This window comes from Peromyscus eremicus, chromosome 20 (assembly GCF_949786415.1).
Source record: "Peromyscus eremicus chromosome 20, PerEre_H2_v1, whole genome shotgun sequence".
NCBI classification, from domain to species: Eukaryota; Metazoa; Chordata; class Mammalia; order Rodentia; family Cricetidae; genus Peromyscus; species Peromyscus eremicus.
Window position 1 is genome coordinate 61,136,342 of NC_081436.1, and position 13,634 is coordinate 61,149,975.

At 47.7% G+C, this 13,634-nt stretch overlaps 1 protein-coding gene across 1 annotated transcript; it reads right to left on the reverse strand.

Moving 5' to 3' along the window:
* Positions 1 to 688: 688 nt before the first annotated feature.
* Odf1 (outer dense fiber of sperm tails 1) lies at positions 689 to 9,803 on the reverse strand. The gene is made up of 2 exons (XM_059247333.1): positions 9,329 to 9,803; positions 689 to 1,271 (listed from the first exon to the last, which is right to left on the reverse strand). Exons 1-2 carry the CDS (start codon positions 9,649 to 9,651, stop codon positions 821 to 823), a joined length of 774 nt encoding a protein of 257 aa, XP_059103316.1. The 5' UTR covers positions 9,652 to 9,803; the 3' UTR covers positions 689 to 820.
* Between the last annotated feature and the right edge of the window lie 3,831 nt (positions 9,804 to 13,634).

Below are 13,634 nucleotides of genomic sequence, written 5' to 3' on the forward strand. Positions count from 1 at the left end.
GAGGCAGACAGGTATGCTTCTGTGCGTTTGAGGCCAGTCTTACCTTATATAACGAGTTTTCCAGACAGTCAGAGTTACACAGTAAGACCAACCTCAAAAACAAACAGTGGCTTTTAGCTACGTCAGTAAGGACCCAAACGCAGGTGAACTGCACCATCAGTTGCTGAAAATGTACTCTCCTGCTTCTGACCTTTGCATTGACCTTCTGCCTAAAACCAGTTTCAAGAATTGGAAAAAGAGAGTTGCAATAAATCCCCAGGAGGCTGGGGACTACCTTGAGCCAGAGGGGGTGAGTCGAAACTGCAGGAATGCTGAAACACTGAAGTTCAGCGGCTGCCCTGCTCTCGGATCTGCGGACATGCCGCACATTGCTGTATTCTTTTAAGGATTGTCTGGTCCCCAGGTAAAATCCACAGTCCTGTTGGGCTTGGGAAGGAGGTCACATCCCCACCAAATCCTCACTGATTACTATCTTCCACCTAAACTACCCTAAGCGTGTTCTTTCCAGGCAGGGCCATTTCACAGAATTACTTAGTGTCGAGGAATGCCTGTGCGTTTAGAGGTTGTTAGGTATGAAGGATGTGGAGGGCAGATCTCATCTCATCTTCCATCCTGTCCTTTAATCCTTCAATCAGCTAACGCTGGGGTGGGTGGGGGGGTCATAGCAAAAGACTAGCACACAGCGGCATCAGATTGCAGTTATGTATTCAGTTTCCTACCTACTTGAACCACACGAGCTATGGGAAGGGGAAGAGAGATGCTGAAGAGCCGCCTGGCTGGAGAACTGACTTCTGCTAAGACATAGGTTCTTACACACGCCTTACAAGATCATCTTCCTACAGGAGAATCGGCTTCCACAGGGGTAGCAGGGGTTACAGGGGTCACAGGGGCCGCAGGGCCCGCAGGGGCCACAGGGCCCACAGGGGCTGCAGGGGCTGCAGGGGTTACAGGGATTGCAGGGGTTGCAGGGAGATGTGCAAGGGTAGCACGGAGACTCGATCTTGACGCAGCTGCCGAGCCCGTAGGAGTAGGTCACGTCTTTCTCATCCACACATGGCGGCAAGCTGAACTCCTTGCAGATATTCATGTAACTGTACTTTTTGGATCCGAGGCAATCATACCTGTTCTCCCTCTCGGCTGACACACAGACTTTTCCATCTTTAACTCGCACCTTGACTTGATCAGGCTCAAAGCCGCACACATTCACTGACCCTAAAATGTTGCTGCTGCAGCAAGAGGAGGCCAGAATTCTGTTCGTCGTCCTTCTGAGTCTGTGGTTGGAAGGGAGGAAGGGAGAAGAGAGATTAGACCTCTGGACGACACACAACCCTACCCCCACCCCTTTTCTCCTCAAGTCAGCCTGATCGAAATCCGTTGGCCATTCAGATCTTTCTCTAATGCTCGAATCCAGCCCCTCCTGCTGTAAGTTACGGAAACCTGGCCTGCCCCTTAGCCTCTCTGTCACTAATCAGTTTCCTTCCCTGTGATAATGGTGCTAATACATCACAACACTGATGGAGGGCTAAATGAGACGATGATGTTTTTACTCAACATTGCGCTTGGTTCATAATGCATCTTGCTTGATTACCACCGTTAGCGTTACTGTTATTTCATCATGTACAAACAGTTTTGGTTTTCTGATGCTGAGGTCTGAGCCTCATACATGTTAGGGAAGCACTCTCAGCTAGGCTACACCCCAGCTCAAGGCTCTTTTTTTTTTTTTTTTTTTTTTTAATGAGACACAACCAGTAAGCCAGCATTTGAACGCTGCATCTTAAAGATCAAAGCCAGGAATACCAGTGTGTGTCTGTAGACCCAGCTATTCCAGAAGGTGAGGCAGAAGGATTGCTTGAGCCCAACAGTTGAAAGATAAGCTGAACACCAAAGTATGATCCTCCCTTTTAGACCATCATGGGGCAGACAGACAGACAAACAGGCAGACACTCCACCAGAAAGCTCATTGGCAAAGGACAAGGCAAGAGAGCTCTGGCCTGGTTCTTCCTTGGCCCAAGAGAGACCCTGGACAGCTCCTGTCAGTGGAAAACCAGTTTGTCTGGCTGCCAGTGTGGATCAGATCCGCAGTGATCTCCCAGTGGTGTGCTGCTACCGATCCTATCTTCTTGCAAGAGTTTGGTGTGTGTGTGTGTGTGTGTGTGTGTGTGTGTGTGTGTGTGTGTGTGTGTGTGCATTTCCCCAGCTCCTCATTCATCAGAGGACATTCATGCCAGGGTGAGTGGAGTAAGCTACAAACTGGAGCCTTGAAGAGCTGGCTGCTGAACACCACTGCCATGGCTGCTACTCAACAGCCCTGCTGTGTACATCCTTATTACCAGCAGCTCACACTAATTGAGCAGTTAGGATACATCAAGAGATAGGAAAGCTGGGCTGGACAGATGGCTCCGCAGGTAAGAGCACTTGCAACTCTTCCAAAGGACCCAAGTTCAGTCCCCAGCATCCTCTCAGGCAGCTCACAATCCCCTGTAACTAGCTCCAGGGGATCTGGCGACCTCTTCTGGTCTCTTTGGGCACCTGCACTCATGCGCACATGCTCACACAGAGATAAACACATAAATAAAAAGAACTATTTTTGAGAGGCAGGGGCAAAGTACCCAAGCAGAGCAGTGACCCCAGAACTGGACTCTCTTCCCTCACACCTTGGCTCTGCTGTGCAGACAAGTTGTTGAGCTTCCTATGCCTCGGTTACACTGGGACAGTAATGAGTAACCCACCTACTGGATGGTTGTGCTTACCCGATGCATGAAGTGCATTTAGTGTTGCTTTGACACTCAACCAGGAGGGGAGGCCTTTGTTTTCTTTTTCTTAAAATGCTCCTTGCAGGTGATAAGGGTGCCAGAGGTTGTGCTTTGTTTAAACTTCACTACAAGCCTGTGGTGAGATTATCATTGTGGCACTTTAAATTTTTTTGAAGATTTATTTTTATTGTATTTTAACTATTTGTAGGTGTGTGTGTGTGTGTATGTGTGTGTGTGTGTATTTGTGAATGTGAGTGTAGCTATCTGAAGAGGTCAGAGTCATCGGGTACCCTGGAGCTGGAGTTACAGATGATTGTCAGCAGCCTGAAGTGGGTCCTGGGTACTGAACTCAGGTCCCCTGGAAGAACAGCAAATGCTCCTAACTGCTGAGTTATCTCTCCAGTCCCTGTATCCCTCTTTATACTGAATTTTATTTAAATACGTTCTTCTTTTCGAGTTACACAACCTCATTGTAGAAGATACAGTGTATATAGATAAACTAAAGTATGTTTTAAACACTAACACATATAACAGTATTTTCATTAGATTCTCTCGTGTGTATGTGTGTGTGTGTGTGTGAGAGAGAGAGAGAGAGAGAGAGAGAGAGAGAGAGACAGACAGACAGAGAGACAGAGACAGAGAGACAGAGATTTCTACATACACATATGTAGATTTATGAGTGTTCTTATGGAATCATGCTATACATACTACTTTTTTGTTTGTTTGTTTTGCTTTTTTTTTTTTTTTTTTTTTTTTTTTTGGTTTTTCGAGACAGGGTTTCTCTGTGTAGCTTTGCGCCTTTCCTGGAACTCACTTGGTAGCCCAGGCTGGCCTCGAACTCACAGAGATCCGCCTGGCTCTGCCTCTTGAGTGCTGGGACTAAAGGCGTGCGCCACCACCGCCTGGCTGTTTTGCTTTGTTTGAGACAGGGTTTCTCTGCATAGTTTTGGTGCCTGTCCTGGATCTCACTTTGTAGACCAGGCTGGCCTTGAACTCACAGAGATCTGCCTGGCTCTGCCTTCTGAGTGCTGGGACTAAAGGTGTGCGCCACCACTGCCTGGCTTACATACTGCTTTTAATTTGTATTTCTCACTTGATAAAACTTCATGGGACTGACTTAACGATGTGAATTACTACTCTTGTATTGAAAATTACAAACTAAGACTTGGCTAATTACAAAATAACCAAGAGAACTCCTTCTGAAAGACGTCGAAGCAAACAACGTGAGCGATAGATCAGATGATGCAGCCAGAGTCCTGGGGAAACTGAGGGCAGCGTGGTAGTCCTTCTTGTCCTGTGTGTGCCAGGGTACCTTAGGTCATACCAAAAAGAAAGGAAGAAGGATGGCCTCTCTGAAATCACTGTCTCTGAAATAACTAGACTCAGCCCCATCTCCCTGGGTGGGTGGAGCGCTCACAGAGGTGTGGGGAACTGGCCTAGACACCAGTCCTCTCTAGCTGGACCATGGCTGAAGAAGCAACCAAACACTAGGTAAAGGGCCTCTCAAGACTCATTTATGGGATGTGTGTGTGTGTGTGTGTGTGTGTGTGTGTGCGCGCGCTCGTGCATGTGTGTTCAGACACACAACAGGGAAAGTCAGTCTTGTTTGGATGAGAAGCATGGAATCCTGACATTAATGATAGTGAAGGTGGGCTAGGACTAACAAAAGCAAGCCAGCCAAGAATCCCAAGCAGGTTCCCTAAGCCTCAGCTGATTCTTCTAGGAAAAGCTCGGCCTGTTCATCACAGGAGCTAGAGCCTAACCTGGGAACCTGACTCGTCAGTCCCAGCCAACTTTCAGATCTGTGTCCTCTTAGACACCTGAGTCCCAGCTACAGTCAAATGTATTCCATTGCTGGCCCTCCTTGCCTTCCTCTGTTCCTGTCACCTTGGCTCCTTTGGCCTTGCAGTAGCTGTCCAGGGGTCCCTAGCTGTCCAGGGCCCCCACACCTGTCCAGGGGCCCCACACTGTCCAGGGGTTCCACACCATCCAAGGGTCCCACACTTTGAGTCTTCAGAAGACTGCCTAAAACTTTCAGCCAGGCCAGGTTTCTTATCTTTTCTACATTAATGGTTATGAGTAGGAATGTGTGGTTGTAGGAGAATTTGTTGGGGCCACATTTGACTCATCAAACTCAACTCTGAACTTGGAACATGCTTCTTGCCTGGTGGATTACCCACAACCTGAAATGGGTTTTTCCATGACTGTAAGGTTCAGAGCAGGGGACAGGACCTCCTGTGCCCTGCCCCCTTGGATTAATGGAAGCTTGTCAGCTTGTGGGGGAACTATGCCTGTGCACAGAGCTCCCCTCTTTTCTCCTGGTCATGGCTGTGTTCACTCCCATGTCCAACCACACTCTTGAATGCAAAACACTCTGCCTTTCCCGTAGAGTTATATACTCAGCTGTTTCCAGAAAGATCAGTTCCAACCCAGTGAGGGAGAACGTAACAAAGACGTGACTCTGAAGAGCACAGGGCCCTCTAGACTTCACTGGGACATTCTTTTTCTCTTGAATTTAAACCCATTCCAAAGAGCCACCTAAACCCCACTCCTCACATCGTTTATCTTCACTTGCCTCCTTCTGCCCCTGCCCCGTGTGCGTACATATGTTCATGTGTGTGCACACGTGTGAGTGGAGGCCAGGTTGATATCAGGCAACCTTAGATTTTTGAGGCAGGGTCTCTCTCTGAATGTGGACCTCACCGATTAGACTGCACTGGCTGCCAGCACCCTGAGATCCTCCTGTCTCTACCTTCCCAGTGCTGGGGCTCTAGACGCCACAGCACCCAGCTTTTCGATGTGGGTGCTGCAGATCTGAACTCAGGTCTCCATGCTTGTGAGGCGGGCACTCTAGGCACTGAGCCGTCTCCTGGCCCCTCTCTGCTTTCTTTTTCTGCTTTCCTCCTTTCCTCAGACTTGTGGAGTAGACGGATGTCACTCTGCAGCAGGGAGCAGGTTGTGTGGTGCAGGGGCATCCTTCTTCCAGCAGGGCTCACACAACACGGGTGTCTGGCTCCCACCTGAGCTCTAGCTTCCCTGGGTTGGTAGAGAGCTGAGACTTTGCCTGTCTGGAAAGTTCCGGGTGACGCCGCTAACACTGGTTCAGGGTCACACTGCAAACTGACAGGTTGCTATGCACCTGTGCTCTGGACTCTGGCAGATGTGGCTGTCTTTGCCCTGCCACCTCCTAGTCATCAAGAACGCTGCTCCTTGATGTTTCAGTGTCAGAAAATGACTGAGACAATAGCAGACCGGGGCGTTAGGGACGTTAAACAGGAAATGCTAGGTGTCTAGTTTTTACTCCGTGAGCTGTAAGTCCTCTTTATCAGGCTATGTAGGCTCTACCTTAAACAGCTTTACCATAAGTCTGAGACCTTCAGTGAACAACTCCCAAGCCTGTATCATTAAAGAAAAAGGTTAAACCGAATAACACTCATCTAAGACTGGAGGGTAATTCAGTGATAGAATACTTACTTAGCATACACAAGGACCTCGGTTTTATTTCTAGCACAGAAAATAAAATTAAAAGCTGCATTTGACCTACATGGGCGTCAGCTCTTCCCTGTGTAGTCAAATGATGATGAATTCTGAGACCTAGGGGTTTGAAAGAGTATGAAAGACACTAAAGAGGCAGCTTACTTCCACCTTTCAGCGGACCCAGAAGCAGCAAGCGGGAGGGGAAATCAACTTTTGGTAGCCATAAAACCTCTGCCTTGCATCAGCCTCATTGACTGAGCAGATTCAGTGAAAACCTCAAACTCATAGTGTGAAAGTAAAAGAGAAGAGAAATATTTGAGGTTTTAAGATGGCATATTTTGTGTGTGGGATTTTCCAGGGAATTTCTTATTAAGAGTCAGACTAACCACAGATGCTTGCATGAGCGGCTGGAAGGCCGTCTCGGGATTGGTCTCTAGGAAAGGGCACAGAGGTTGAGCCCAGTGCAGCTCAAGGGCACAACTGCCAGCTAAGGTGCACCAGCTCACAAGGACTCAAGCCAGGAGTCAGCGGCACCACGAGCGTCCAGTCACCTGACAGGATTGAGGAAGGACAGGGTTTTGTTAGTTTCTCTAGCTTAAGTACAAGAGACAGGGAAGCCCTTGAAGTGTGGATGTACAAGCTTAACTCAGGCTGGTGGCATGGCTTCATGAAAGAAAACCCAATTGTCACCACCATCCCTTTGAATCCAAAAGTGAGGGAAGAGACAGGCCACTGCCAGAGCTTGGAGTGCAACAGGCGAGACCAGGAAAACCGGGAAGCGGCTAAGGAAACAGAAGAGCTGAGTCTGGTCCCTGCTCAGGAAGACACTGTCTTCTAAAGCAGCTGCTTAAGAAACAATAGTAGTGAGCAGGACTTTTAAAACCTTGTCTAAAAACAGCCCACTGTACACACACATCCATCCAACAGCAGGTACTTGTGGAGGGCATTTTAAAACTGTAATTCAGTCTTCTTGACAAGGAAACACTGGAGACATGGAAGACTTGCACACGGAGGGGAAAAAAAAAGCTCAATATAGCTGAGGCAATTACAGATCAAGACAGAGAACCTTCTGGACAACAGAGTCAGACATCTGAAAAGACATGTCACAACTCACCGATGCCCAGTCATTCTTTAAAGGGGCAAAAGGTCACACAAACATGAATTCTAAACTCAAAAAGCCTTGAGCACAGTTTCACACCAAAGATGGTTTAAAAAACAAAACAAAACTGAATGGAGATTGATTATTTTGAGACCTATTCAGGGACAGGTCAGGAGCTAGATTAAAGATAAGAAAGAAGGCATTTCATTGGAAGAAAAATTAGTCATGAGTCCTTTGGGATCGGAGCTCAGATCTGGGCTTTACCGCTTTTACCCCCATCAGGAAAACTGAAGCTGTGGGGTTGTAGCTGACACTGAGTCCTTCCAGTGAAATGTCAGGCTGATGGAAATAGAGCGCAGAACTTTTGCAAGGTGGCGTGAATTGGAAGAAAAGTGCTGGGGAAGAGATAAGGGAGGGCAAACCTGAGGGTCACAGGTCCAGGAACTAAGTAAGGACACCACCCACTTCATATAAGCTGCTAGTACTGAGGAGACGCAGACACTACCAGGGAAAGTACCACAGACTGGAGAAAGTGCTGCTCTCTGAATCACTCTACTGAGAGCAAGGCTTGAGGTTGAGTCTACGGTGTGCCAAGAAACAGTCTTGTGGAAAGGCAAGAAGACACAGATAGTGAGCAGAAAAAAGTCTGCCCTGGAAGTGGGGTCAGCCAGATGACTAAGTCAGATGACATAGAGCCATGGAGAGAAGACACAGACCAGCTCACAAAGAGCAAATAGTAACTAGTCCCTATTTCACAGTGTGAGTGTAAGAACTTGACATCCTGAGAAATGAAAATAAACATTGGTTCAAAATTGTAGATAAATTTGTGACTACTCCATCCCAGATTGTTAGGTAGGTCTGCTTCTGACCTTGTAACTGATGACATCAGCAGCAATTGTCCCATTGCCCTTCTCAATAAAACATCACAGTCACTGTTGTCAAGGGCTTTGTCCAGGCACACACCCATTAATCCTTCCATTCATCCATCTGTTCATCTTCCTGTATATCATATCTGTTTCTGCTCTATTTTTAAGAATAGTCCCTTATTAAACATGATTTTTCTGCCTCTTGCCTTTTCACTTAATGTATCCATATGTAAAAGAACTTTCCAACTTTTCAATCCCATTTTTAAAAATTTTTTTGAAACAGTCTCACGTAGCCCAAGCTGACCTCATACTCTATGTATCAGAAGCTGGCCAAGAACCTGTGATCCTCCTGCCTCCGCCTCCCAAGTGCAAGGATCTACAGGAGTCAGCCACCACACCTGGTTCTTTAATCCTTACTTCGTATTCAGTAAATGGGTGTACAGTCATTTATATAACCAGGGGACAGTGCCCCTCCTCTATATAGAATATAGGTATATGTGAAAAGTTAGGAAAGGGTTAAAGAAATATACCAACTCCCCCTGTTAAATTACCCAATTCAATTAAAACCCCATTTGAATCTTCTGTGAAGGCTGTCACACATCCTTTCTGCGGTTGGAAAGGGAGGCCAACAGAGCAGCCCTGAGACTGGATAAGAGAAAGGTTTCCACACACAGAGGAAATGCCTCTGGCGTTCAGTCCACTCTCTCCTCCTGAGGCTTCTGGCAAACATTAAAGGTTTGATCAATGATTATGACTTCTCCTGCAGTCATTTCTGCAAGCCCAGAAATACTCACTTCAGTCATACCCAGAAGAAATGTTGAGCTTGCTGCTTCCAATGGCTTTTTAACGACACCTGCCATTTCTCTCCCACATTAAGACCACATTCTGTACCACACTGGCACTCTCGCTGTAGACTCCCACCAATTTTGCCAGCCCACCACCTCACGCTGCCTCTGGAGAACCTCACTATTCCCACCATGGACCCACTTTTCTTAAGCCTTGCCTAGGCCACCCAAGTCATCGTCTGGATCCCTTTTCCTGTCTATTCAGCTGTCCCTGTCCCCACCGCCCCGCTTCTTCCCGCGGCTGCAGCTGCTGCACTGACTACACAGCCCTAGATTACACCCTCTCACTTGGCCAGCGCTCTTTTCTCATCCTCAATGGCGCGGATAGCTTTCCTCTCTAAGCTGCGGAGTGATGGGCGAAGGCAGTAGAGCTTGTAGTCACACAGGCAGCATGGGTAGTAGAGGTCGCACAGGCCACAGGAGCGGGATCGCTTGGAGTAGCAGAGGCAGTAGGGGTATGGGTGCAGGTCACAGCAGCAGTACGGATGCATGTATAAGTCACACAGGCAGCGGGAGCTGAGTTCGTCGATACATCTCAATTGCCTTAATTCTCTGTCCACCTTCTTTATGTCCCTCCTAACACTGTCCAAAAGACAACTCAGTGCAGCCATTATGGTCACACCTTATTGTTCTGTGAGTACCTTTGGGAAATGGCACTCAGAGGAAAAAATTGTTCTAAGCTCAGCTCAGAGTCCTCCTTTAAAATTAAATGAGCCACACATGATTCACTTACTTTAAAGCTTGTGTTCTGTGACCCCGCCCACCCTTAAGTATGTCATAGTCTCCTGGTTACCATGCCAACCGCAAACACTTATGGTCCCCAAAGACCCTCCTCAGGGCTACTCCCAGGATCATACTCACACTGAGTTTCATTCACCTGAGTGGTGGTGGGGCTCCCCAGCACTCACAGCCTTTTGGGGTTCATGGACCAGCCTTTAGTGTCCTTGACTTGTATGTGTTAAGAAGCTATAGCATGGATGTGAGTGTAGTTTTGATCTTGGTGTGGAAATAGCAAGGGTTGCCTGGCTCTGGTCTCTGGGCCTTCTGGTTCTAGACCTGAGCCTTGTTGTAAGGTTTATTTTGGCTACAGACAGAGTGTGAGGAACTTTGCTGTCTGCCTTTTTCTCCTACCAAGTCCGCCACAAGTCTGCCTTTGTCATTGACTTTCTCAGTCCCAAATCTCTGAGTCCCATCCATGATTATTATTATTATTATTTTCCTGGTGCCAGGGATCAAGCCCAGGACCTCACACATCATGGACAACTGCCCATCCTTTATCAGCTAGGGTTCTAGCTAACTAGGAACATCAGTTCTTCACTAGTCCGGGGCTCATATGCTCTTGTCTCCTACTGCTCAGGGTCTTGTCTTCAGGCACCCCCTCCCAGCAAAAATGGTCTTGTTTCTAAGCCTCCAAGTGCCTGGCTCCTGAGTGCCTCCCAAACACTGGCCCTGGTCCTCTTCCATTAGCCTGAAACCCTTGCTTCAGCCGCTGCCTACGCGCTAATGTGGATTAACCTCTTAGACTTCAGACTCGCCTCAGATTTGACTTGTACTTATCTACTTCTGTCCCTCAGACCACTTCCATCTCTCAATTCCCCTTTTCCTAGACTAAGACCCAGGGGAGGCACAGGATGACAAGTGGATGTGACACCATAGAGGGAACTAAGAGCTAGGTTTGAAGGCCATAGTAAGGGGGATAAATTATTTTGAGTTCAATAAAGGATCCATCCTCCCCTAGTGATAGATGTTAAAGTAGGTCAGACCCCGTGAAGAGGCAAGGGCTGGTGGTCATGGTTCGAGGAGCATTAGAAGGAAGCTGGAGTTGGAGCGGTGGCTCAGTGGTTAGGAGCATTTGTGCTCGTGCAGAGGACCGGGGTTCGATACCCAACACCCACATAGTGATTCAGAATCACTTCAATCCAGTACCATAGGATCAGATACCCTCTTCTGACCTCTGCAGGTACCAAGCACGATCATGCACATAAATGCATGCAGGTAAAAAAACACACATGAAACAAAATGAATAGATCTAATTTTAAAATGAGGAAGCTAATAGGTTTATTCTCCCCCGCTCCCCTCAAGATCCACCCAATCTGATTTCACACTGGAGCCAGACTGGTTTTGCATATGAACCTGTCACCCCTCAGTGTCCTTACTTTTCACCTTAAAACTCACCTGCTCACTCTGGGAGGCCTTAGCTCACACTTTCCACCTCATTTGGATTTAAACAGAGTTGCTCTGCCTGCTTAGAAGCTGAAATCTCTGACCTAGTCTGAGATCTAGTTCATTACTGCTCCCTCTTGCATGGGTATCCTTGGGAAGTCTTCTCTGTCCCACCACCAAACATTTATGACATTCTCTCTCTCTGTCTCTCTCTCCTTTTCTCCCCCCCCTCCCCTCTCCCCTCCCTCTCTCTCTCTCACTCTCTTCCTTCTTTGACAAGGTTAGCCTTCAACTCACTACGTAGCTGAGGACGGCCTATACCCGATCTCCTGACTCCACCTGAGTGCTGAGATTCAGGTGTGCACCACCACGCCTTGTTTATGAGGTGCCGGGAACTGACCCAGAGCCTCATGCATGCTAGGCAGGCACTCTGTTCACTGAGTTAGAACACCCGCAGCCCCGACATGTTTTGTATATGACATTGCTTGTCTAGTTCCAAAACTAAGCAGGATATTGACTGATTTTGCTCACCGATAGCAACCTAACACAATGCCTGGTGCATCATCAGAGCTTAGCATTTACACAATGAGCCACCAAATGGACAAATAAGCAGAACTTAGTGAGCAGAATGAAAATAGAATAAAGGAAGAATCAGTAGTGACTCCCGAGTCCGTAGCTTGGCAGGCTCATAGTGTCACTGAGGCAGTGAGCTGGGGGTAGAGTGTGGTAAATGGGGCTAGTGGCAGCTTCAAGGTGACCTGTGGAGGGGACTCGTGGATAAGCGATCTGGAATTCAAAGAAAGGTGGAGGTACAAACCAGGGAGACAGGATGCATAAACAGCTCATGCACGGGGACAGGATGGAGACAAACGACTGAGGAAAAGAACCAGAAATAGGGGTGCCACACAGCTCATGAGAGTCTCTTAGGGGTCACCAGAGAGGCCATAGCACCTAAGCCCAAGCCTCTGTGTGTTCCCAGCCTTTCGCAGCCATGACCTAGAAGCCCCACTTCTGTGAAGATGAATGTCTTAGACACTTAGGCAGCCATCACCCACAAAGGAAGGTAAGCCAGCCACCTGGGTCAGATGAGATGAGTCAGAGGTCAAGTTCTGCTTTTCTAGTGACCAAAGCTAATGCCCTTTGCAGGTAGTTCTATGCAGTTCTCAGGGGTGGCCTCTGTTACCAAGAACACGACCTGTAGGTGTATCGGGATTTCTCCAACACCAAGTGAAAGACTACGGAATTCTCATATCCCAGTGAATTCTGTGATTAGCAAATGTCAGCAAAGGTTTGAACAGGCCGTTCTTGTTTTAACTTGTTAAATACACATCTTTCAGAGCTTAAACACACATCTCAGTCTACAGGGCATGTTATTAAGAAGTCCTGACTTCATTTCACTAGGATTCTCCCATGACCCCACCTCCCTAGTAATTTCACTCTTCCATCATGAATACATCTTTTACATCATTTCATGTGACTGAATAGGTATATTTACAGATTCAACGGAACAGTTATGCTGCCTCACACTGGTAGGATATGCTGAAGAGGCATATGCAGAAGGATCGTGAGTTCAAGGCCAGCCTGGGCTACATTATTGCTGGGTGTGGTGATGCAAGCCTTTAATCCTAGTAGTTGGGAGGCAGAGATAGGCGGATTTTTGTGAGGTCAGTGACGGCCTAGGCTACATAGTGGGATGTCTCAAATCAAAAGAAAACTAAAGATTCGGTGGAATTGTGGTCCGTTCGCATCAGAAGGACAAGGCTGAAGTTCATTAGAGTCTGCTAAAAATCCTTCAGGGCGAGCTACAGGCACAGCTCCTGGAACTATTAACACGAGCATGTTCACGGGCTCTAATGCAGAAGTGGGGGCTGTCCCTTACACCACATTAAGTCATGGACAGCCCACTCACCTTGGCTGGTGCCTGACAGACCTTCCTCTGGGACAGAGGGCAGGAGCCGGTAGCTTCCCAAGCTAGGCAGCACTTGCCTGGTCCCAGTGTTAGCAGAACTGTGTGCCAAGGGGGCTCTTCTGCTCCTCCACCCGGCAAGGCAGGTACAGGCCAAGTCCACTCACTAAGCCAAAGCTACAGAGGTATTCATCTAGAGGTGATGGGATCAACACACAATGTGTAAACATTAAACCCCAAATTATGCACTCGACATGGCTTTCATGCTGTTGGAAAGAATCCAGTGAAGGAGAGACTGACCCTTAGAAACTGTCTGTGGTTATCTCTGAGAAGTAAGGTATCGGTGGCTTTTAAAATTCTCCTTCCTAGGGCTGGGAGTACAACCCAGCAGTAGAATTGTGAGAGGCTCTGGGTTCAATCCCCAAAACCAAACAAAAAATGTATTTAGTCTAGTGTGTGTGTGTGTGTGTGTGTGTGTGTGTGTGTATGATGTGTATGTATGTGGTTACATGTGCCTGTGTGTGC